The following is a 24,023-nucleotide window of genomic DNA, read 5'->3' on the forward strand; positions in this document are numbered from 1 at the left end:
GTGAGGATCAGATTTGATAGTACATGTGAATATGCTCTAAAAAGCTCTGAGTTTCTAACTAAATGGAGGTTAGGCATGGGGGAGACTGCCAGCTTTGTGCCATGAAGAGCTGGCAGATTAAGTACAGTTTTCTTAATGTCTTCATTTCTAATTTTAAATTCAGAGGTGATTAGAGAATGCAAAGGCTGTGGAAGACTCTGGGATTTTTCAGAGAAGCAGCTTAGCTGTCAAACCTCTCATGTTTAAAAGAACCCTGCTTTTTGAGTTGTGTGTGGGATATAATTCAAATGTGTGGTGGGGGGGATGTTAAGGGCAAGATGACGAAAACCCACCCAGGCGCTTCCCTGAGTCCTGAGGCTTTCACTCACCCCCAGACAATTAGCTGACCCCGGAGACAGTGTCCTGCTGGGATGAAACACCGCCCTGGGATCCCGACAGGTGTCCCAGCCACTAAGCCAGGCTGCAGCTGCTTCTCCCTCCTCTGCAGGGTCATCCTCAGTCTGAATATCCGACAAGCTTGGTCACACTCCTTCTTGTTTACATTACTGACTCTTGGCTTCAGTTCACCACACCCTCCACACTCAACTGGGAGCTTCCTTCAGCAGGAACACCCTGACAGTCCCCCGGGCATCTTGGCGCCCCTCCCTAACCCACTCTGGGGCTCTGCACTGGCCTGGCCAGGGGAGTCTTAGGGAAAGCCGAAGCCACCTCATGACCAGTGCCCCGTGCAAGGCCTTGTTGTGAGTACTGCATGGCCTCTGGCACCACCCGGACCAGGGCCGACCCCAGAGTCTTGGTGGAGGGTGGAGGATGGGGATGAGGCCAAGAGGGAGTCAGTGCCAAGTGAGAGAGGTTTAGGAATGTGGCAGAAATATGTTAATAAATGCACAAGTGTCTGCGTAACTGCATGTTGCTAAGTCTGTGGTGTAACGTTCTGTGCTCGTTTTTTGCACAAGAAGGGACTAAACATTTATTGAGTGTCCCCATGTTCCAGGCACTGGGCAGGGCAAAATCCAGTCGAGCGAGATAATGTGCTCAAGTGCGTCCATAGCCCAGTGCCTGGCACATAGAAAGTCACTAAACCATAGCTGGGATTATTTAGTGTGTGTCTTTCATTTAATTCTCCTAGCAACATTGTAAGATACTCCTCATTTTACAGAGGGGAAACTGAGGCTCACACAAGTTAGCCAGAGCCCATCTAGTGGCACATAGTTGATAAGCCGTTGAGGAAGGTGGATTTGCGCGTGATTTGAGCCCACAACAGTTCCTTCTGCTGCGCTCCACTGCCTCCCTTTGAGGAAGGAAGGGCAAAGGTTCTCAAGACCCCGCCTTGCACCGCACTGGCTTCCCAGCCTTTTCATCGCCCCTACTTTCACAGAGGACCAGTGTGAGTGTCACTTGAATGATACCGTAATCTTATCAGCATGTTGAAAATACGAGCGGAAACAGCCCTTTTCTGTCCCGCATTCTCAGCTGACAAGCCAGCAGAAGGTTAATTTGTTTTCAGGATCTCTCTGCCCTTCACCACAAATCTTTTATCTGGCGTTGTTTGTTCATCTCGCCTTAAACTCGTAGTTGAAACTTGCAGAGGAAGAGGGTAGACCCAGAAATAAAAGCAGTGGGAGTGGGTTCTTTGTCCTGAAAAGTATTCCTGTGCCCAGAGAGGGGACAGGGAAGAGGCTTGTGTAGGAGCCGGGAGGACGGTGGAAGGGAGCCCTGACCCAGCCTGCAAGCCCTTCCCTGTGTTGGGGCTGGTGCCCCGTCCCTGCATCACTGTCAAGGATAAAGGGCGGGAAGGTGGTAGAGATTTTCTGTTCTCTCTGGCATCAGGTTGGTTGCGTCCTTTGACATTTTCATCACTTCATCCCTACCTTCTTTGCTGACTCTGCCCCTGGGAGGGGAATGACAGGGGGGAAGCCCCAAGGTCTTCTGTTGGGTGAGTTTGTTGGTGGGAAATCTTGCTATTTCAAGGCCATGTGAGTGGAATTAGATGGGATGAAGGAGGTCTGCCCTTTGGAATGTGTGAGTCTTAAGGAGCATGCTGTTTGCTATTAGGACAGAAACCGGGCACAGCCAGGTCATAATGAGAGTCACTTGGCTCAGCCAACAAAATTATGCCTAACAATGTTTGATAAATGCTGTTTGATGATGACGAGAATGCACAATAATTATAGGGTTTGTTCACCTCTCTTTTACCTCCCTACCACTGCGAAGGTACGATAATCCCTCTTAATGAACATAAGGCTCATTTTGAAATGGAACTAAGAACTGTATACATGGCACTTAAATTCAGGACTATCTTTCCATCACCATTCTCTTGAAATCCATAAACATTTTTTTAGCTCTTTATACAAGTGAAGGAGATTAATCATTGTTCAGTTAGAGTTGAGCACATGTTTAATAGAAATATCTACCAAGTTGATTTAGCATGACCTATTCCTATGTTTTAGACAGAAAATTGTGCTGTTTTCAGAAGCTTTGCACATGCTGCATAGATGGTCTTACAAAAGGTACAACCTCAATCTGCCCCTGCCCATATATAGTGAACTACCAAACTCTAGTTCACAAGGGATCAGGATTCATCCTGTGGCTTTCTCGGTTCAGCCAGGCACTGGTTTGGGTTTAGCTAAACCAGAAATTCCGTCTGCCCTTAAACTGAGTATGGCTAAAAATGGTAAATTCACTTTGGGGCCCTAAAGGTAGGGGAAATAATGCAGTTTGATAAATGGCTATTTTCTGCCCGTTGGGGAAAAAAAACCCAAAACCAAAAACACCACAGTCTTAACCACCAGTGAGTCTGCACTATTACGTTTTGAATTTTCAGGTAGTTGATGTAGCTACTTCAGCTTGTGGATCTTTGCAGATTTTCCCTCCCCTGTGTTTTGGAACTGTCGTTTCCTATTTTCCAAGAGACAGAGACATCATGTTATTTTTATGGGACCCCCCATAACCCAGGGGATGGAAGAGAGTAGTAAGCTTTATAAAGAGTCCTGAGAGATGGTAGGTGCTTATTGGCAACAGTTAGCTGCAGAGATAGGCCGTCTACTTAAAAGTAGTCCCAAGGTTCTACTTACCGTAAAGTATTTTTGTTGGAAGATGCTATACTACTACAGGGGACGTAAAAGAGTTTCTTCCACTGGGTGGGTCCCGTTTTCTATGTGAGGAAGGCATTGACTTGCTCTGATGCAGTTTGAGAACTCTCTCTTTGCTTCCATCCCCACCTGCTAGCTGTTTGGCTATGTTCCCATGTCAGAACTCTTTTGTTTTTCTTTGCTATGGTTGAAGGAATAACTTTTAGTTGAGTTTAATGTTTTACAAGAGTAATGCATGTTCATTGTAGACGTGAGAAAATAAAAATGAGCAGCAGAAGAAAACAATAGTCGCCTTAATCCTATCACCCGTGTAAGTGGCCCTTTTTAGTCTTTTGCCTGTGTATAAGGTGTGTACATGGAGGGTGGGGGGGGGGCATAGTGGACGCTTTTTAAAAAATTTATAGAAATGGGATCTGACTGTATATATTGTTTTATTACTTGATTTTTTTCATAGGGGGAAGTCTTGACCTTGACCTCAGCTGCTTAAGCCATTTTCCTTTTTACCTTCCTTCTGGAGAGCCAGAGTGTAGTGGCCTCAGCACACAGTATCCCCTTCCTATAAAGTTACTCTTGTGGAGGGGGACTTGGGCCACAGCAAGGTCGGTTAGCACTTACCCAGTCAGAATATTTTATATCCAGAATACCCAAAATATTAAGATTTTTTCATTAAGAACTTAGAGGACCAGGGGCGCCTGGGTGGCTCAGTCGGTTAAGCGTCCGACTTCAGCTCAGGTCACGATCTCGCGGTCCGCGAGTTCAAGCCCCGCGTCGGGCTCTGGGCTGATGGCTCAGAGCCTGGAGCTTGCTTCCGATTCTTTGTCTCCCTCTCTCTCTGCCCCTCCCCCGTTCATGCTGTGTCTCTCTCTGTCTCAAAAATAAATAAACGTTAAAAAAAAAATTTTAAAAACAAACAAAAAAAGAACTTAGAGGACCATGTTATAATGGTAACCCAGTCTTTTCTGTCTTCTCCCAGTGATCTCCCTTCCAGATTATAACTTTACAGAAAATTTTCATCCTTAGATCTGACCCTTTAGTAACCTCCCTGAGGATTCCTGTGGCTCCGGTTCTGTGGTTTGATTGGGATTGTTTATACCCACAAACGTGACACAACTCTTCTCTTTCTGATTTGTTTGGTTTATCTTCTTTCAAAAAACAACATAGTAAATGTGGTGATTGCCTTTTCTGTCTTTTCTTGGACCTACATTTTTGATTTGAATTGAGCACTGAAGTCTCATTTTCTTAAAGGAATTTTAAGACGAAATTTAAAATAATGTTACCTTTTAATCATAAGTTATTTTTTTGTCTGCCTTCTTTTCCATTTGTCTTTTAGATAAAGAAATTAAAAACATTTAGTGGAGATGTGTCCAAGCTGTCGCTGGCAGATTCCTTTCTGCACTACTTGATTCAGGTGCCAAAGTAAGGATAATCCATCACTCTTCTTTTCAGAGTAAGGTTTTAAAATTAATGACATAAAATTCTACAGTTTTACTTTTTATTTTTCAGCTATTCACTTCGGATTGAAGCCATGGTGCTAAAGAAGGAATTTTTACCTTCTTGTTCTTCTCTATACACGGACATAACAATTCTAAGAACTGCTACAAAAGGTAAGTGAATGCGTGATGCTTCGTGTAATTTGTTTTTATTAATTTTGGTAGCAGTTTATTTTATTTTAATATTTATTCTTTTCTTACTCGTTTTTGAGAGACCGAGGGAGACAGAGTGCGAGTGGGGGAGGGGCAGAGATAGAGGGAGACACAGAATCCGAAGCAGGCTTCAGGCTCTGAGCTGCCAGCACAGAGTCCAATGCAGGGCTCGAACTCACAAACCGTGAGATCATGACCTGAGCTGAAGTCGGATGCTTAACCGATTGAGCCACCCAGGCACCCCAAATATTTATTCTTTTTAGTAAGCATTCTTCTCTTAATTTTTACAAATTCATTTACTTTTTTAATTCCAGTGTGCTTAATGTACAGTATGATCTTAGTTTCAGGTGTGCAATGTAGTGTTCAACAATTCTATACATCACTCGGTGTTCATCATGACAAGTGCACTCCATAATCCCTATCACCTCTTCCTCCCATCCCCCCACCTACCTCCCCTCTGGTAAACACCAGTTTGTTCTCTGTAATTAAGTCTGTTTTCTTGTTTGTCTCTTTTTCTCTGTTTTTGTTTCTTCCATTCCACATATGAGTGAAATCATGTGGTATTTGTCTTTCTCTGACTTATTTCACTTAGCATTATATCCTCTAGATCCATGCATATTGTTGCCAATGACAAGATTTCATTGTTTTTTATAGTTGACTAATGTTCCATTGTATATATATATATATATACACCATGTTTTCTTTATCCATTCATCAGTCAGTGGACACTTGGGTTGCTTGCATATCTTGGCTATCGTAAATAATGCTGCTATAAACATAGGGGTGCATGTATCCCTTTGAATTAGTGTTTTCATATATTTGGGGTAAATACCCAGTAGTGGAATTACCAGATCATATGGTAATTCTATTTTTCAGCTTTTGAGGAACCTCTGTACTGTTTCCCACAGTGGCTGCACCAGCTTGGTATTAGCCTTTTTTTTTTTTTTTATCTTAAAAAAATTTTTTTTAATGTTTATTTCTTTTTGGGAGACAGACAGAGTGCAAGTGGGGTGGGGCGGAGGGGGGAGGCAGAGAGAGAGGGAGTCACAGAATCTGAAGCAGGCTCCAGGCTCTGAGCTGTCAGCACAGAGACTGACACAGGGCTCGAACCCACGAAGTGCGGGATTGTGACCTGAGTGGAAGTCGGACGCTTAACCGACTGACCCACCCAGGAGTCCCAGTATAAGCTTATTTTTAAAAACTATTCAATTGATGGGGCGCCTGGGTGGCTCAGTCGGTTAAGCGTCTGACTTCAGCTCAGGTCACGATCTTGCAGTCCGTGAGTTCGAGCCCCGCGTCGGGCTCTGGGCTGATGGCTCGGAGCCTGGAGCCTGCTTCCGATTCTGTGTCTCCCTCTCTCTCTGCCCCTCCCCTGTTCATGCTCTGTCTCTCTCTGTCTCAAAAATAAATAAAACGGTGAAAAAATAAATAAAAATTAAAAAAATAAATAAATAAAAACTATTCAATTGAAATTAGAAGTGCAAGCGCCTAGATCTGCTACACCCTAAAAAGGGAAATGAGATATTACCTGGGATGACAATTAAGGTTTATTTCCATTTACTTTCCTCCTTAAGTAATTAATTGATTAATTAGTCAATTAATTAGCCAATTAATCCATCAGTGAGCATATTATCCTCCTGTAGAAGAAGGTTTCTTTCATTCCAAGCTTCAGAGTAAGCCTTGCTGCTTGCAGCTTGCTCTTCTTCCTCTCCCAGGTCAGCTTTCTCTGACTATGCAGTGTGTAGTGTCTGCTTGTGGGTGCTGACTCCTGCTCAAAGCCTGGGCGCCTAGGCCAGCTGCATTTTTCCTCCCCCACTCTGGCCCCTGGTGTCCAGGACCTGCTTTGCCGGAAGCATACCTCCTTGCCTCCTGACTCCTCCTGGGCATCTCCAGCATGACTCTTCTGCAGGTTCCTGATAGTTCTGCCCCCTGTTTCCTCTCCCACCTGCTTCCCCTCAAGACTCTAACACCTGGTGGGCTGTTTACATTTGAGAGCAGCCAATGGGTTATGTCTGTTTCTTTGAATAGCTTGCTTACGCAGCTTGGATAGACTCCTGAGAGCTGCTCTGCTGTCTCACTCCACAGTGATGAGGTTTGGCCTTCTGGCATTTCTGGCGCTGAGCAGGCAGGCCTCGCATGTGTGTGGGCACTCCTCATCTCCAAGGCAGAGTCCCTAGTGCTCCCTACCCCTCACATTTTCCAGGGTTTTCAGGGCCAGCCTGATTCCCTCTTGGTTGTTTTCTAGATTTCTAGTTATCAGTTAAGAGTAGAACTGTTGATTCCTATTTGATTTTCCTGTTTAGTTGCTCTGGTCTGTGTTGAGATAAAATGTTTCTCTTCAGTCCATCCTATTCATTTTAGAGAGGAGACTAAGAATTAAGGACGATTTTTCTTCTTTCAGTAGAGAGGCCTTTTAGAATTTTTTTCCTGGGGGCGCCTGGGGAGCTCAGTCAGTTAAGCATCCAACTCGGTTCAGGTCATGATCTTTGCCGTTCGTGGGTTTGAGCCCTGCATTGGACTCTGTGCTGACAGATCAGAGCCTGGAGCACATATCATACTCTGTGTTTCCCTCTCTCTTTGCCCCTCCCCCACTTGCACTCTGCCTCTCTCTCTCTCTCCTTCAAAAATAAACATTAAAAAAAATTTTTTTTTAATTTTTTCCTGTACACCAAGGCTATCGCAGCAATGTTGGAAGAGTTGTTCTGCCTCTTCAAATCGAGTTGGAGGAATAGTTTTCATAATGAGCAAGGCAAATTTGTGGGCACGGTGGAAACGTTTCTTATCTGGTTAACCTTGAAATACTGGCCTTCTTAGATAACATAATACAGGCAATGATCCAAATGTAAGTTTTTGTAAGTAATACCACACTTATTGGAGAATATGAACTTAAAAAAATCATAGGTGACATTTTATTTTCTATATATCGTGTAATTTTAATAAGCTTTTTTTTTAGCTTCTTAAATACATTAACAATTTTTAATACTGTTTATTTGCACAGATGTGTGTACAAAAGCCTCTGTGTTTGTTAAAGAACTAATTTAAATGGGCACTTGAGTGGCTCAGTCGGTTAAGTGTCTGACTTTGGCCCAGGTCATGATCTCATGGTTCAAGGGTTCGAGCCCTACACTGGGCTCTGTGCTGACACCTTGAAGCCCATTTCACATTCTCTGCCCCCTCTCTCTTTGCTCCTCCCCTGCTCACTTTCCTCTCTCTCTCTCTCTCTCTCTCTCTCTCTCTCTCAAATGAACATTAAAATGATAAATAAATAAAAATAAAGAGCTAATTTAAAAACATATTACAGTGAGAAGCTCCTTTTTAACCTTTAAGCCAATCCAAATGAAATGTATAGTTTTGAATAAAATAAACAGATTCTCTGGGTGCTTGGCCCCTAAGGGTTAGTGCTTTGCAAGTTATTTACATGCCATCCCAACCTGTTTATTTTTTATCTCCTTGTAGCTCCTTGACTAAGCAGAATGTTGCTCTCTGTTTGCAGGTTCTATAAATGTAGTCTCAAAGGCTAATGGATATAAAGGGAAAAAATAAACAATTGCTGAGAAAAAGGTTATTCCTGTAACAGTATGCTGCTTTTCATAAGGCCTTTGCATTTTCCACTACTTGAAACTTTTCATTATGGAAGTATTTTGTGAAACTTAACTATCATACCTATTCGATTCCCAGGTAAACACTAGGACGTGGATTACCGGTAGCAAATGGTGCGTTAGATCTACCACAGCATGTGCTGCTTTATTTGTTTCCTCCAGTTTTTGTATGCAGTGTAGGGTCAGAGTTTGCTTCAGACTCTCCTGAACTTGGATGTGGTCGCTGTCGTGTGCATTTAAGCTGAAGGGACTGTGGTGTGTTCTTTTTTGACAGAGTTGATGCTGTGTGAGGAGCTACATTCAATATTACACTTGGTGCTGCAGGCGGGGAACATCATGAATGCAGTAAGTAAAATTCAAAAGCATTAAAATGTTGCGTTTCTCACTTTATTTGTCTGTGCAGAGGTATATGTATATATTTTTTCTTTTGATTTGTCTTCTTTAGGGAGGGTATGCTGGCAATGCAGTAGGATTTAAACTGTCTTCTTTGCTCAAATTGGCAGACACAAAAGCAAACAAGCCTGGGATGAATCTTCTGCACTTTGTTGCACAGGTATGTGGAAATGGTGACTTCAGAGAGAGAATGAGTGTGAATCGTCCCCGGGGGTGGAGAGGTTTTTCCCAGGTGTAAGGGGGCATCACACAGAAATAGGAAAGGGTGTGGTGGGTTCTAAGAAGGTTCTGTTTGCAGAAGCACTCTGCAGATTCCTGAGCTGAACTGTGCCTAGGGTTGTAGGACAGTAGCAAAGAGGAGGGGGTGGGGGAGGCAGGGGACAGGGTTGGCAAAAGCCGATTATGAAGAGTTCACATCCTAAATGCTGGGGAATTTGGATTCATGCTGTAGCGTTTTGGAGCCAGCAGAAGTTCATGCACGGCATAATGGCATGAGCAGGTTGGCTTTGTTTTTAGGAAAATAAGGCAATATGGAGAATGGGCTGCAGTGGAGAGAGAACTAGAAATAGGGCACCTCTTGGCAGAAGTTGGCTCTGATCGCTTGGCAAGAGCTGAGAATCAGAGTCGTAGCCACGTGGATGGAGAGCAGAGGCCTGGGTGTGAGACATTCCCAATGTTGGGTTGACTAGATTTGTACGTGTAGAGTGAAGGGGTCAGAGCAATGAAAAAGATCACCTCCACCGGTGTCCCTCTGTGAACTGTAGGTTAGCTCGCCTTGCCACGAGCACAGGGTTTGGTATCTTCCCCCGTCCATCACCTCCATTTCTGACTGGGTCTTTGTGATACCGAAACAACCAATTACAAAGTGGAAAGTCAGCCAAAGACAGTTGCCTCTTTGTTGTTAAATTATCTCAAATTACGAATTACATCGATTTGTTTTTCCTTCACTGGATCACCTTAGTTGTTTTGACAGCAATCACACAGATGTAGGTTTAAGCTGGGGAGGAAGCTGGGCTTGTTTCTAGTGTGAGCTTCAGAACAGGATGGAATTAGGATTTTGACTTGTCCTTTATTAGCTGTACTTCCTCAGACAAGTTACTGAAACATTAAGACCCTCAATTTCTTCATCTAATCATGGGGCTAGTGATACTGCAAAACAGGTAACCAACAGGGTTGAAGGGGATCATTCCATAAAGTGCCAGACTCGTGTTTGGCACAGAGTAAGTGCCCCGTAAATAATACAAACAATTACTATGACATTCTTCAGAAGACAAAGGACATGTTGAACTCAGGGCTAATTTAAAAGTTAATTTTCAGGGCATTAAAACCAGAAAATGTCTTCCTTACCCTATGTGCCTTGAAGGTAGCCTTCTGGCAGTTCTTTTATTTATTTATTTAAAAGTTTTTTGTTGTTGTTGTTGTTGTTTTGGTTTGGTTTTGGTTTTGTTTTTTTGAGAGAAAAGCATGTGAGTGGGGGAAGGGACAAAGAGAGGGAGAGAATTCCAAGCAGGCTCTGTGCTGTCAGCTCAGAGCCCAGCATGGAGCTCAGTCTCACGAACTGTAAGATCCTGACCTAGGCCAAAATGAAGAGTCAGACGGTTAACCAAATGAGCCACCCGGTGCTCCCCTGGCAGTCCTTTTAGATCCACGTATCCAGGTGCTCTAACTTGGTCCCTACCCATGTGGGGATGTTTCCGGAGTTGGTGATTGCTTCCTTCATACCTACCTTCCTTGTATCCTCTGAACAGATGAAGAATGCAAATACCTCCATGGCTCGTGCACCTTCTGATTAAAGTCATTTTGCAAACTGGTTTAACAGCTGAAGGTATCTTGGTCATATACAGGCACACTCATAGGTATGGGTGGTATTTAAGCAGGATTTATTGGATTCTCTTAGAAACAATGGGCCCTGCTAAGCTACCACCCACTTCCATTGACTCTGCATGCACATGAATTGTATTTCACGTCAGGATTGGTTGCTCTGGGAAGTTAAATATATCTTGAGAGTAGGGGAGTTCTGGTAAATCTTGTTAAGAATATCAGAGTTCATGTTTCAGTGAATTGCTTTGAATATACCAAGCATAAAAACAAGAACTTTAAGGTTCCTTTCAGCCTTGGGAAAATTGTTTCCTTCCAGTTTTATACATACAGTGAGAGAAAATTCTGTTTTTATTCTAGGAAGCCCAAAAGAAAGATGCCATTCTTCTAAACTTTTCTGAAAAATTGCATCACGTTCAGGAGGCTGCTAGGTAAGCAAGGAAGACTGAAAGTGAATTGTAAGATTCGCATTTTTTTGAAGCTATTTTTTAATGAAAACTGGTGAAGATATTATAACTTTAAAAAGTTTTGTCTTGTTGAATTTTCAGACCTTCCTTTTATTTGCTTACAGAGGTGTGTGTGCATCTTTGGAAATTGGGGGTTTTGAAAACTTAATCTTTTATTTTTAAGCTAAAAACCCCATTTCAGTCTTTTCTAATGAATATCATCAGTGTAAAAACAGTATGGATTGAGAACTTCAAATCCCTCCACACCCAACAGGTAGAGCTCAAACAACACAGCCTATTACCTCGGGAGTTGGCATATATCAGTCAAACGTCCAGGGCTGTTTCCCTGTAGAATCTAACATGGTACATTGATTTTCTATTGCATTAGAAGAAGTTGGAACCATACCAAGGGTTGTGAAAGGATTGTATTTAAATTAGTCACTCAACAGAGAAAGTAGCTACCGAACATAAAGCTGTGTTTACATCACTTTAATTTGCTTCTTATCCCAGTGTAAATGTGTGTCTTAATGTAGCTATAAGCTGTGTATATGTACTATGTTGAGTTCCGTGTTTTTATTTTTTATAAGTTTATTTATTTTGAGAGAGAGCACGGGAGGGGTGGAGAGAGAGGGAGAGAGGGAATCCCAGGCAGGCTCCGCATTGTCATGTCAGTGCAGAGCCTGATGTGGGGCTCGAACTCATGAACTGTGAGATCACAACCTGACCCAAAATCAAGAGTCGGACCCTCAGCCAGCTGAGCCACCCAGGCTCCCCAGAGTTCCGTGTTTTTAAATTTACAACACATATCTATGTATCCAGTGGTAAATGTTCAATAACCAGCTTTCCCAGAAAGAAGCCCTAATTTGTAGCACCTGCTGATTTCCATAGTGTAAATACTGCTACGGTGGCAGATTTCAAGCTACCCGTGTGGCCTTACTGAGGGAGGAGCTGGGAGGGGATGCCAACACCCACAGTGGCCTCTTGCAAGCTGGCTCCGGCACCCTTCGTGTTACCTGCTTGTTATCTGTGTGACTGTTTCTAGTTAGGGGAGCCATGAACCATATGCATAAATACACAAGCCGCAGCTTTTCAAGCTAAGCCCTGTCATTGGCCAATGGCTCAGTATTATTAACTGTGAACATCTAACCACAGATTACATGTCTTTCCCAAAGGGAAATTATTGGTCCAAAGTTGTGAATAGTTCATAGTTCATGTTTATAGATTTTCAGATTATTCCCCCAAAGAATGAGCATCTTAAAAGATATAAACTGTTTCGGTTTTGAATTTCTGAAAGCAACTTGTGTGAGAATATTTTTTCCTCTGACTAGTATAGAAATGTTACTAAGAGGTGTACATAGAAATAATCATTACATTTTTGTTCTGACATTTCTGGTTAGATGGGAAAGTTCAGCTAGATGCTGTCTTAGAAAAAAACCTAGTCAGTAAAGTTTGTTTCTTTGAAATAGAAGATGAGGTATCCTGGTGAAGTACAGACAGATCATAAATGGATGCTGATGACCAGTGAAGGTGGAAAACTTGATTGCACGACGAAAAGTTAGAATTTGCGATAGAAGCAGGAAAGCATTCTAGTTTATGAATTTGCTAAGTGAATTGCACTGGGTTCTAGGTATCACCTATTCACTTTACCTGGTGACAAAAATATCACTCAGTGCACTACTAATCTTGATGTGATGTATGTAACAAAGGTAAAATGTAACAAATGTAAAAAATGATCAGTTCTGTCATTTCTTTGCAGAATTGTTAGCTGCATGGTTAGTTCTCTCTGAAATACCGAGTGCTTACTCTGGCTGTCTGTGGCCACATGAAGTCTGCTTAGTATCTCCTTATTGCCCTTAATGTCTACACTGCCTTGCTTTCCGTGAGTTAGAGCTTTTGCATTGGTTCCAGAGGGAAGTCTAAGTATCTGAGTCTAAGTACAGGGGTGGTAAATGTCATCGAGGTAGTTCTGCCCTTCTGTTTCTAGGTTTGACCAACGGCTAGTCTCGTTTGACGTGCCTGCGTGACACATGGCTTCCCTGTGCCAACTGCCCACTCTCTCCCCTTTCTTCTTTCAGATTATCTCTGGATAACACAGAGGCAGAACTGCGCTCGCTCTTTATCAGGACGAGATCTCTGAGGGAAAACATTCAGCGGGATGGTGAACTTTGTCAGCAGGTGGAAGATTTCCTTCAGGTTTGTGGGTGATTTGAGTCCGTCTCTCGTTTCGGCTCCAGGCACCCAGCAGGGCTGGTTAAATCTGCACGCATTTGTGGAAGCAGCGGGTTCCGGTTCTTGTATTTTTTCCCAGCTCAGTAGAAGGAACTTTGTATTTCAATGCCCATTCCTTGCCACATTGGTTTTCTGGCAGGCGTTGTTGAATGAGGTCTGCACGTAAGGTGTTTGCTTAGGGCTGGCCTCCCTTTACCCCTGCTCCCCGTCCATCATTGCCCCGCGCTGTAGCCAACTGGTATCGGCATGTGGTGCTGACCCTTGACGGCATATGCGTGGCAGTTCAGGTTTTGCTTCAAAACCGCAGTGTACGAGTTCTTGCCTCCTAATCCAACTTTTGGACAACAGAAGGGAGTTCCATGGAAATCATAGACACCTGACAACTTGGGCTGTTGTTCCTTCACTTGTTTTTATTCAAGAAACAAGCCAGGTTTTGGCATGTTTTTATAATGAGAGCGGGAGCACACACGATAGCCGTGACTATCAACACCCCAAACACATCAGCCGCACAGGGTGTGTCGGGAGCTGCTCTGAATAACATCAACAAAAAACAGCCGAGTGGACGTGTTTGTGACAGCTCACTGTGACTCACTAATCACATAGTCTGACATACTTCTTGTATCTTCCTTATTTAAAAAAAAGGGGCAGCTTTTCATGCTTTTGGTCTCCAGGGAAGTGGTATGCTACTGTCAGTATCCGTGCTTTGCGCCTTTCGAGGCGACACATGTGCAGCACGGCCACCCTTGGTGCCGGGAACGGCGTGCTCCGAAGGTCCTGCCAACCTCAGCTTTGACTCGTTTCCTCGGAATTAAGCTACATCAAATATTGGAAGTTGCAGCTCCCATCAGCGAACACTTTGGTTCTGCTGCACGTTTATTTTTATGATTAAATATGTATTTTCTTTCAGATATAACCAAACAAATACTCTGTTTAAAGTGCACAGATTTTTCTCCACAATGCAAACACCACCATAAAATACCTAACAAGTAGGAAAGCTGGGGTACCTGGGTGACTCAGTTGGTTAAGCGTCCAACTTCGGCTCAGGTCATGATCTCACGGCTTGTGAGTTCGAGCCCCACATCGGGCTCTGTGCTGACAGCTCGGAGCCTGGAGCCTGCTTCGGATTCTGTGTCTCCCTCTCTCTCTCTGCCCCTCCCCCACTCACTCCCTCTCTCTCTCAAAAATAAACATACATTAAAAAAAAAATTATGGTCTAACAGGTAGGAAAGCTCTTAGCAGTAAGCACATGCAGACAAATGAGAAATCCAGAAATACGGGGGGAAGGCCCATCCCACAGTGAGATGAGAATCCTGGATCTCTCATTCCCTGGCTCTTACATTAAATATTAATATTTTATGCTACATAGCAGCACAGAAAGGTTTATGATGAAAAGCAGCTCTGTCTTAGCTGTGCCCCTAGGCTGCTCTTTAAAGGCAACCTTGTTTGACTCTAAATGCTTCTTTCTCGTAATCATTTTTATCTTTGTAAATAAAATGTTCTCATACAGCTATTTATTTTTCTTTTTTATATTCAATTTCTTTTTAAATGGGGGGGGGGGCAGGTATTAATATTATAAGGTAGGGTGGGGTCAGGCCATGAAGGGAAAACGTTGGACTTTGTGCTCTTAGCCATGGGGAAACATTGAAGTTTTTTGAGCAGAGAAAAGACAAGAACACAGTCTTGCAAATCTCTGTCAGTATTTTGACCCTCTGGGCAAGAAATAACGAATACGTTGGTTTGGAACTTTAGTCTGGAGCAAACAAGTGAGACACGGAAAGTGGAGTCTCCTGGCACGGCTACTGACATCTTGTCCATTATACTTGGCCAGTGTGGCTCTGGACGGCCATTTGTGGTCCTGACTGCAAAAATTAAGTCTTGGCAAAAGACTCTGAGCCGGGTGATTTTTCACACCCATATTTGGAATGTTTCACTTTCCCAAGTCCTAAGGGTGACCACAGTGCATGTTAAGTTTTTCCTTCCTGGTTTTCTCTCGATCCCCACAGGATCTAGTGATGAGACATGGGAGGAGGAGCTAAGCTAATCTATCCCATGTAGATAGATTCTTGTCAAGAGTCCTATTTTTCTGCTGTTGAGTTTTTCTTGGCTGGAATCCACCTTTCCCCCTGTGGAAGAATGACAGGCAAAGATTTATCTTTTCATGAATACCCTTCTCTCCATAAAGAATAATGCAGCATGAATGCGCACACTGCCTCGGGCTACTGACTCAGATGGTTACTTTCTCTGGTATCTGGTTTCCTGAATAGTTTTGGTTTCCTACTACCTCTTGAGTGTGTTTGGTGTAAGGAAAGGACTCTTATGGGGGAGAGTGTGTGGGAGCGGGTGAGAGGTGACGTGTCTCCTCAGAACTTCTCTTCCTTCTCCAAGCATGTTTCAGCAGCGATCCCACTCCATGAGGGCGGGCAGTCCATCGCTTCACATTTCCTAGGCCGGTCCTTCCACTCAAAGGAAGTGTCTCAAATAGAAGCCTTTTTAAGAACAAGATCTGTGTGATTTATAAAGTCACGTACTTCACGCATTCCTTCTTCACATAAGCCTTGTTCCCTGGTGAAAAAGAAGGTTGACTTGAGTGTGATCCCAAGTAATTTGGTCCCCATGCGGCTGTGGCTCCTCTAACCTGCTGCTTCCTCATTTCAGCTCAACATGAAATGTCCCCAGCATGTCAGGGAAGTGTGCTCGTGCGCCTGATAGGTCCCCATCCTGAAAGGGCTGAGAGCTCACTGGAGGAGAGCAAACCTCTTTCGTTTCTGTTTCTTTGTTGTGTTCGGCACCTGAATCTGTAGGGGCACTGGAGACTTTGTCCTGGAAGAATGAGGAGGAGGTGAAGAAGTGAAGAGGATGGATTTGTGTAGGGCAGTAATTCCTGTCCATGGGGGCTCATCGGGGTCTCCTGCAGTTTTAATAAAATACCAGTGGCAGTTACACCTCAGACGTACTGAATCGCATGGGTGGGGTATGAGCATGCACTGTCGACACAGCATCTGAGCTGACTTGGATAAGCACCATGGTTAGGAAGTCTTGGCTGGGGCATTTGTCTAGGCACAGGGGCTTCCAGTCCTATGGGATGACATTGACGCTGATACAGGTCACTTGAGGTGAGGCTTAAACTCCTCCTCCACAGGATAACTCATCAGTACGAGTGACTTTTGGCACCCTGAAGTGAACCCTTGGCCAGTATCAGACCTTTTTTTTAATGTTTATGTATTTTTGAGAGAGAGAGAGAGAATGGGGACAGAGGATCCGAGGTGGGCTCTGTGCTGACAACAGCGAGCCCAGTGGTGGGTCTCGAACTCACAAACAATGAGATTATGACCTGAGCCAAAGTCTAACGACACTCAACCGTCTGAGCCACCCGGGCGCCCCAAGACTCACTTAGAAGGAAGAACAGATACAGAATGAGTTTTCCTTAATAAAACCAACGTTACGCCTATGTCATTTTTCAGTAGCCTTAAAGGCCACCATTTTGTCAGAGGCATTCTGTAGATTAAAGCTCTTTAGGCGCATTTGTTGCTTCCAGGCCTTTACACAGGAGTTCACCTTGCTTCCCCAGGGCTTTGTTTGGGTTGAATTATTTTCCTTTTGGCTCTGAGTGCATTGGGTTTGCAATCCACCTTCCCTTCTCGACTTGAAATTGAGCCCAGGAGCAGGGCTTCCCCAGGCACTAGACGGCGCACAGAGAGTCTCCTCACTGCTGTTGACTTGAGCGTGTGCTTGTTTGTTTTCCCGCAGTTCGCTGTGGAAAAGCTGACAGAACTGGAGCGCTGGAAGCAAGAGCTCCAGGACGAGGCCCACACCCTTATAGACTTTTTCTGTGAAGACAAAGAAACCATGAAACTGGACGAGTGCCTTCAGATCTTTAGAGATTTTTGTGTCAAATTCAACAAAGCGGTTAAGGTATGGCCGATGGCATCTCCCTGTTTTCTGAGTTGTTTGGATTTTTGTTTTTCGCTTTCCGCACCCAGCCCTCTGTCCCTGGCAGAAAGATGGGTCAACATTTCCACGCTTTCAGGGAAGTCTGGCCCAGGCAGCATTGCCACGCTCTCAGTTGGGGTTACCGGGAAGTGTCTGTACCATCCTGGCCCCGAGCACCTCCCGGTCGCCGGGAGCCCAGCGTTGGCTGCCTTCGCTAAGGTGCTGCTCACACCAACACCTGCTTTGATGCCCTGAAAGCGTTATGTTAGTAAAGTTCATCTATGATGGCAGCCGTGATATTAACAAGTGTCTTTGAAGATCCTGAGTGTCTCCCTCCCCCCCTCCCCAGGAGAGAATTTCCCCTTTGGGGGAACCCTTTGTTGTGGTGGGATGATTGGAAGGTGTTCTCTCACCTGTTTCGGGCACCACGGCTATTGCCAGGCAGTGGGCACTGCAGAAACCGTGTCCTCCTCAGCCAGAGCAGGCTTAGAAATCCTCAAGCGCTTAGGGGTCTGCTGCCGTCTGAGCAATACGGCCGCGTTTCTTGCCTTTTAGCCTCCGATTCCAGTCATCTCTGGGTTCAGTGTAGGAGCCAGAAAACTCTGGGTTCCTTGGCTTTGCAAATACAACTTCTCATCTGTCCGTTAAAGACAAAACGACATCCCTTTACTTCAAGTGGTGGTGAGGAACCAAATACTTGTGTGCGTTATCCCTCCCCCGTATTTAAATGCAGGTTTGTCCATAGCTGAATTCCTTTGCGGGACTGGTCACATTTCCCTCCAGCCCTGAGTAGGCCAGAGTGACTTGAGTCCTCAACCCCTCCTTCCTCTCTCCAGCTAAGAGAAGGAGGCTGAGCCTGTGGCCACGTTTCCTCTCCCTTGTCCAAGCAGTGAGCTCAGCAGAGGGGGGCGGTGGTGGGTGGTAGAGGCCAAATTGGCTCTTTCTGAGGCCCTCACTCCCTGTCAGAATTCTGCAGGCCCAAGAGGCCACCTGTGTGATTCTCTCCGCCCAGCTGTTCTGAGCGCCAGGACCTGGCCCCACTCCCACCGCAGGCAGCTTTGGGGGAGAGGGCCTGGGGGACCTGGGACACTGGAGAGGCTGGACCAGAGCTGCAGGAAGGGCCATGCCTCCCCAGCCAGAGCCAGAGTCTCGAGGAAACTTGGAGGGGAAGTCCACCATTTGAGGAAATTGATCTTCAAGTAAAAAGTACTACCAATAACAGGCGTGGCTTGTGAGATCCGAGGGACTTGGCACCGAGGGACTGCATGCTCCCATCCCCCAGAGACACAGGCTCCACGGAGCTGAGGTCATCCAGGGTCAGCCGGGGCACCTCCTCTGGGCCCTTGGGTCCCTGGAGGTCGAACAGAGCCAGTCCTGTCACCAGCTCATGCTCCTTAATCCCCAGAGCCAATGGCGAGAGCGGAGAGGACTGGGCTGCAACGATACAGATGTATTTAGGTGATACAAATATATTTAAAGTGCACAGCCAGGTGGTAAAATGTGCTTTAGCATATACATTTGTTCTGGTTCAGTTTTGCTGGGGTGAGGCCTGGGTACTTGGAGCTGGGTGAAGGGTAATCGAAGGATTTATAAAGCAAATCATCTTGTCTGATTGTGGAAGGGGGTGGAGCATGAGGGACCGAGCCAACATGACCTCTCTGGTGTTCTTTACTGAAGAGCATTCAGGGAACAGAGATTTGAAAGGCATCTCTTAATATCTAGCGTATACATTTATGCATCCAAAGCATTAAGTAGAATGTGCTGCTCATGTGTGTGTAGATGCAGTCAACACAGATGCCACAGGGAGGTTTGATCTCTGACTCCTTTTTTTCCTCTCCGCCATTGCTTAACTCCCCCTTCCCTGGAAGTTCTTTCCATCTTGCCCTGCTTAGAAGCCAAGTTGGGTTCCCTTGGAAATGAAGTGGCAGGCATGTGTGGAATCACAGCCTACATTTAGAGGACAGTGCCTTGACTGGAAAGCTGCAAGTTGGGCCCAGGGACGATAAGCTTAGATTGGTGGGGCCACCCCCACGCAGCTTTGGGAGAACTAGCCCTGTCCACACCCACACAGGTGCAAACACCAGTATCTCTCTTGGTGAAGCTTACGCTGGGCTCTCCTCCCTGCGTGTATATCTCACTGGAGTCTTAGGGCAGGTGGCTCTGGAGTTGCACACACATTCCACACGTCTCATGCGTCTTGGGGCTTCTCTCCACCCCTCGTTCAGGACAACCAGGACCGGGCGGTGCAGGAGCTGAGACAGCTGCAGCGGCTGAAGGAGCGGGAGCAGAAGCGTCGCTCCTGGGCAGCTGGGGAGCTCGGGGGCTTCTGCCGGAGCAGCAGTGAGAATGATGTGGAGCTGCTGACCAAGAAGGGCACAGAGGACCTGCCCCCCTTCCTGCAGCCCAGGCCCGTCAGCCCTTCCTACCGACCTCCTAACGCCCGCCGCTCTCGCCTTTCCCTGGGCGCCTTTGCTGACCGGGAGCTGCTGACCTTCCTGGAGAGTTCCACCCGCAGCCCCGAGGAGCCCAGCAAGTTTAACAGCTTGCCCCGGAGCAGCCCCCGGCAAGCCCGGCCCACACTGGCCTGGATGGAGCCTGGGGGCCCGAGGGCCCAGGACCCCAGCCACGCACGCAGACCTCAGGCCTCACAGAGCCAGGAGGAGGCCCCTGAGCCACCCTCATCTTGGCAGAGCCAGCTCCCAGTCCCCCGACCCGAGGACCCTGCGCCCCTCTTCCCTCGAGCTCGGCGCAGTGGGGTGGGCATCCTTCAAAAGAGGAACAGCGAGCCCATGGGCCTGGCTCCCGCCCGGTCCCCTCCGCTCTCACCATTGGCTCTGGGGATTAAGGAGCATGAGCTGGTGACAGGACTGGCTCAGTTCGACCTCCAGGGACCCAAGGGCCCAGAGGAGGTGCCCCGGCTGACCCTGAATGACCTCAGCTCCGTGGAGCCTGTGTCTCTGGGGGATGGGAGCATGCAGTCCCTCGCTGTCAGCCACAGTGGCCTGCTGCCTGTGAGCTCAAGTGCCCCAGGGGGTCTCAGCCCAGCCCTGCAGGGGGATGACGGATCTGCCCCCGACCAACCTAGTGGTGAGGCTCTGGTATCTGTAGGCAGCAGCGACCCTGAGAGCAAAGACCCCGGCCCTTTGTTCTACATCTCGGATGCCACCGACTGCTCGCTGACCCTGGACTGCTCGGAGCCAGGGGAGGGGGGCGGTGGGGATGGCTCCCTGTCCTCTGGGGCTGGAGAGACAGGCAGCCAGGTCTCCTCTCACCCTCCTTCCAGCCCCCCCGGGGAGGCTTCTGCTCCCCTCTCCGGGAAGAGTGAGCCCAGCTGCAAGGACGCCCTTCCCAGGGACAGACCTGCCAAAGGGAAGGATGCGACAACACCAAAGAGAAGCTCCCTCAGAGAGGTGTCCCAGGGGACCTCCAAGGCAGTGAGTGCCAGGCGGAGCCAAGGGGCGGCACCCAAGCCTGTGCGGACCTTGACAGCCTCCGAGAGCGAGAGCATGCGTAAAGTCGTGCCCATCTCCAGGTCGAGCCGCAGCTCGGTGGGCTGGAAGCGGCCGCCTGGGGACACCCCCAGCAGCCCAGCACAGCAGCAGTGGTCACGCCGGAGCTCCGTGCGGGGGACCTCGGAAGTGTCACCCAGGAGGCCCTCTACAGGGGCTGTGACTGTGCCGGAGGAGCCGAGGCTGGCGAGGGGGAGCGGCAGCTCTGGCAGCGTCCGGCCTGGGAAGGAACACCCCCTGCAGCCCAGGGGCTCGTTCAAGAAGCCCAGCGCCAAGCCCCTCAGGAACGTCCCCAGACAGAAGCCCGAAGAAAATAAAATCTGCCGCTCCAACTCCGAGAGCCCCAAAGAGGAGCCCAAGGCCCCGCCGCCCCCCAGCGTGCCCCGTGTCCCGCCTCCTGTGCCGAGCTTTGCCCGGAACACAGTTGCGTCCTCATCTCGGTCCATGAGAACAGATTCTCCTCCCGTGGCCAAGGCTCCTGGCATCACTCGGACTGTTTCCCAGCGTCAGCCGAGGCCGAAGGGTAGCCCCGAGGATGCCATCCCCAAGGACAGCGGCACCCTGCGGCGGGCCAGTAGCGCCCGGGCCCCCAAAAAGTGTCCGGAGTCTGCTGGGGGTCCCAGTGCCAACACAGAGACCCCTCCAAAGGGCCGAGGGGCTGGGGAAAGGGCCTCCCTCAGACTGAAAAACTCAGATCCGACCACACTGGGGAAAACCCTCGATCCCTCACGGAAGTGATAGGTGTCTGTCCTCTCGCTGCTGGGGGCTCAGGTGGTAAGGACTGACTCCTGTGACAGTCCAGCACCGGATGTCTCTGTTCGCATAAAGTCACCCCCTGGTGCCAGCCACTAACGCTCATGTCACCGAAGGTGTGGTCCGGGAGGCTGGTGGACTGCCACCCACTGTGACGCCTCCTGCTGTAAAGTCCCCAGTCTGGATGTGCACCATGACGGCTGGCACCTCACACACTCCTCCCCAAGCAGAGACCGCATGAAAAACATAGATGTCTGAGATGACATTCTTCCGTACGGAGTAAAAGAATTTTGGCCAGTTTGCCTATTCCAAACTTATTTTTGAATATTACAAAAACTGCATATTTTAGTTCCTTTTGCAGAATGAAATGCCTCCTAGGAAAAAAGGCAAAACCCTTAATATGAAGACATTTTTATTTTCCTGTGTTCCCTGGCCTCAGGGTTCCACCTGCCCACACACCGTCCATTGCTGGCAACTGGACTTCTCTGCAGGCCCTGGGTGCTCTGTGATTGGCACCGTCTCCTCGAAGGCTCTCTGTGTTGCTCATCTTTCTGTGTGTGACTTCGGGTGAGGGTTTGCTTGTGAGCAGGAGGGAAAGTGAGACTGGTGCGTGGAAATCGGATGCTCCCATGTGCTCAGGACAGGCACCATGGGCAGCGCCTTCCCTGCAGACGGGGAGCCGCCCCTGGGAGAAATGCTGGATCTTCCGGAACTTAGAAGTGCCATATTTTAATGGAAAGGCATTGAGGGGCTGTTTGGCTGAGCACACCTGCCCCTTCTGTGTTTCCCCATTTGTGTATCTGTTATAAAACTGAGTGAAGGCTGCTATGATCTGGGATCGCTCTAGTTACAGGGAACAACAAACCCTTCTGTCTCCCAGTCTTGTCCCTCCCTTCTCTCTCTGCCTGCAGCCAGCCCTTCCTTCTCTTGCGAATGCAACACAAAGCCGGGAGGGTCTGTGCGTATTATTTATGCCACTGATGATGCTTCTTAATGTCAATGTCTGTTCTTTGTGGTACAACGGTTTTTAAGTCCTGAGAAAAAAATAATTTTTTTTAAACAAAAAACAAAAAAAAAAAAAAAAACTAAAAACAAAAAAGAAAAAAAAAAAAGAAACTACTTTCAGAAGAATTTATATCATCAGGAAATTTTGGGGAAAAAAAGGCTTATTCAAAAGGGAGAAAATGTGTACTGTTTCTACTCACTGCCCATTTCACTACTTCCTTTTGAGGCTAATTAGGAAATGAAGCAATTCTGGAAACTTCCTTGTTATTTTAAAGTCATCCCCCACTCTTTTTCACTTTTGGTCATTTATTGAAACTGTAGTGACACCTTGGTGTAGATCCAACAGCGGTAGATGGATTTCAGCGAATCCACATGGTTGATGTTACAATCTTCCTCCTGTAGAATGTTGCCTTTCATCCAAATTAATTGGAAACTGAGCTTCCCTAAGTCAGCCAGATTGAAAAGGTAAATTTTATGATTGAAGAAGTAAGGCACCTGACCGCCAAATCTCTTATAAAAATAGCCTTGAATACGTATTTCACGGGCCCCACAAAATGGTTATGGGAATCCTATAGTGTTTTTCACCATCTCAAAAAGCCTAAGAAATCATATATTTAACCGTGCAGATAACAACATTCAAGGCACAGGGCCCGTGGTTGGGTGGAAAAGGACGAAAGAGATCAAAAGTTTGTGGATAGCGATGGGGTCAGGACCTCCAGGTAGGATCCTGGGAACCAGGGTCCCAGTCCCTGCTTGGTCACTGATGCTATGTGACTTTGGCAAATCACTCCCTCTCCCTAAGCCTCTGTTTCCCAGTCTACGGAAGTCGGGGCACGGCTTCAGTGATGGCTTCTAAAGGTCCCTTAGCTCAAAGAGAGAGCTATTATTATCAACAACCAAGGACCCACCTGCCCCAGGACCAGCTTCTCCAAACCAACCCCCAGCACCTCCATAGCAGAGGCCTCAACGTCAAAGGCCTGCTTAAAATAAAGCACCTTCAGAATGTGTTGTTGCTTTGAAATCTAATAAGCTGAGTTTCTTGAGAAGCGGCATTTTACTTAGCCCTGTGGACCCTATGTGTATGCATCTGTGTGAGCAGATGATCATTCTATTACCTTTTATTGGTAGTAAGCTTTGAAAAATAATTTAAGTATCTAATGCAGAAATGTAAATAAATTTCTATATAAATTTGTTTAAGATGAACTGAATGTATTTAAAGGCTCATTTATATGTTCTTTTATGTAACATGTAGTTTAATAAAGTTCCTGTTTATGGGAGTTGTGTTTTATCCTCAACTTGCTCTGCTGATGGGTGTGTATGTGTGGGATCCTGGGGGAAGAGTATATAATTTCCTGCACACAGAAGAGCCCCGATATAGGAGGTACAACAGCTTTGAGATACAGCAGTCTTGTCCTCAAAAGGCTCAAGAGCCAAATTAGGCTGTTAGTGTGTGTCCTCTCGGGAGCAGAGTCTGTGTTTACCTGAAGGCCTAGAAAGCAGGCCTCGTGCCAGACCCGTGGGAATGCAAGCATTGCATCTGACACGCAGGCCGTCGATGGAATGTTCAGCACCTCATACATGCTCACATTGTTCCATGTTTTGGGCC

General features: G+C 46.7%; 1 protein-coding gene across 4 annotated transcripts in view; it reads left to right on the forward strand.

Annotated features, from left to right (window-relative positions):
• The window catches only part of FHDC1 (FH2 domain containing 1), a 42,586-nt gene extending 18,892 nt beyond the window's left edge, over positions 1-23,694 (forward strand). For all 4 annotated transcript variants that reach the window (XM_060653981.3, XM_060653982.3, XM_060653980.3 and 1 more), the window contains exons 5-12: positions 4,423-4,508; positions 4,596-4,696; positions 8,609-8,679; positions 8,780-8,887; positions 10,906-10,976; positions 13,067-13,184; positions 16,968-17,132; positions 19,376-23,694. In XM_060653981.3, the coding sequence (XP_060509964.3) occupies positions 4,423-4,508; positions 4,596-4,696; positions 8,609-8,679; positions 8,780-8,887; positions 10,906-10,976; positions 13,067-13,184; positions 16,968-17,132; positions 19,376-21,397 (2,742 nt within the window). In that variant the 3' untranslated portion in view covers positions 21,398-23,694. The remainder of the gene's footprint in view (positions 1-4,422; positions 4,509-4,595; positions 4,697-8,608; positions 8,680-8,779; positions 8,888-10,905; positions 10,977-13,066; positions 13,185-16,967; positions 17,133-19,375) is intronic.
• Positions 23,695-24,023: the final 329 nt, after the last annotated feature.

The sequence above is a fragment of the Panthera onca genome, chromosome B1, assembly GCF_046562875.1.
Source record: "Panthera onca isolate mPanOnc1 chromosome B1, mPanOnc1 haplotype 2, whole genome shotgun sequence".
NCBI lineage: Eukaryota > Metazoa > Chordata > Mammalia > Carnivora > Felidae > Panthera > Panthera onca.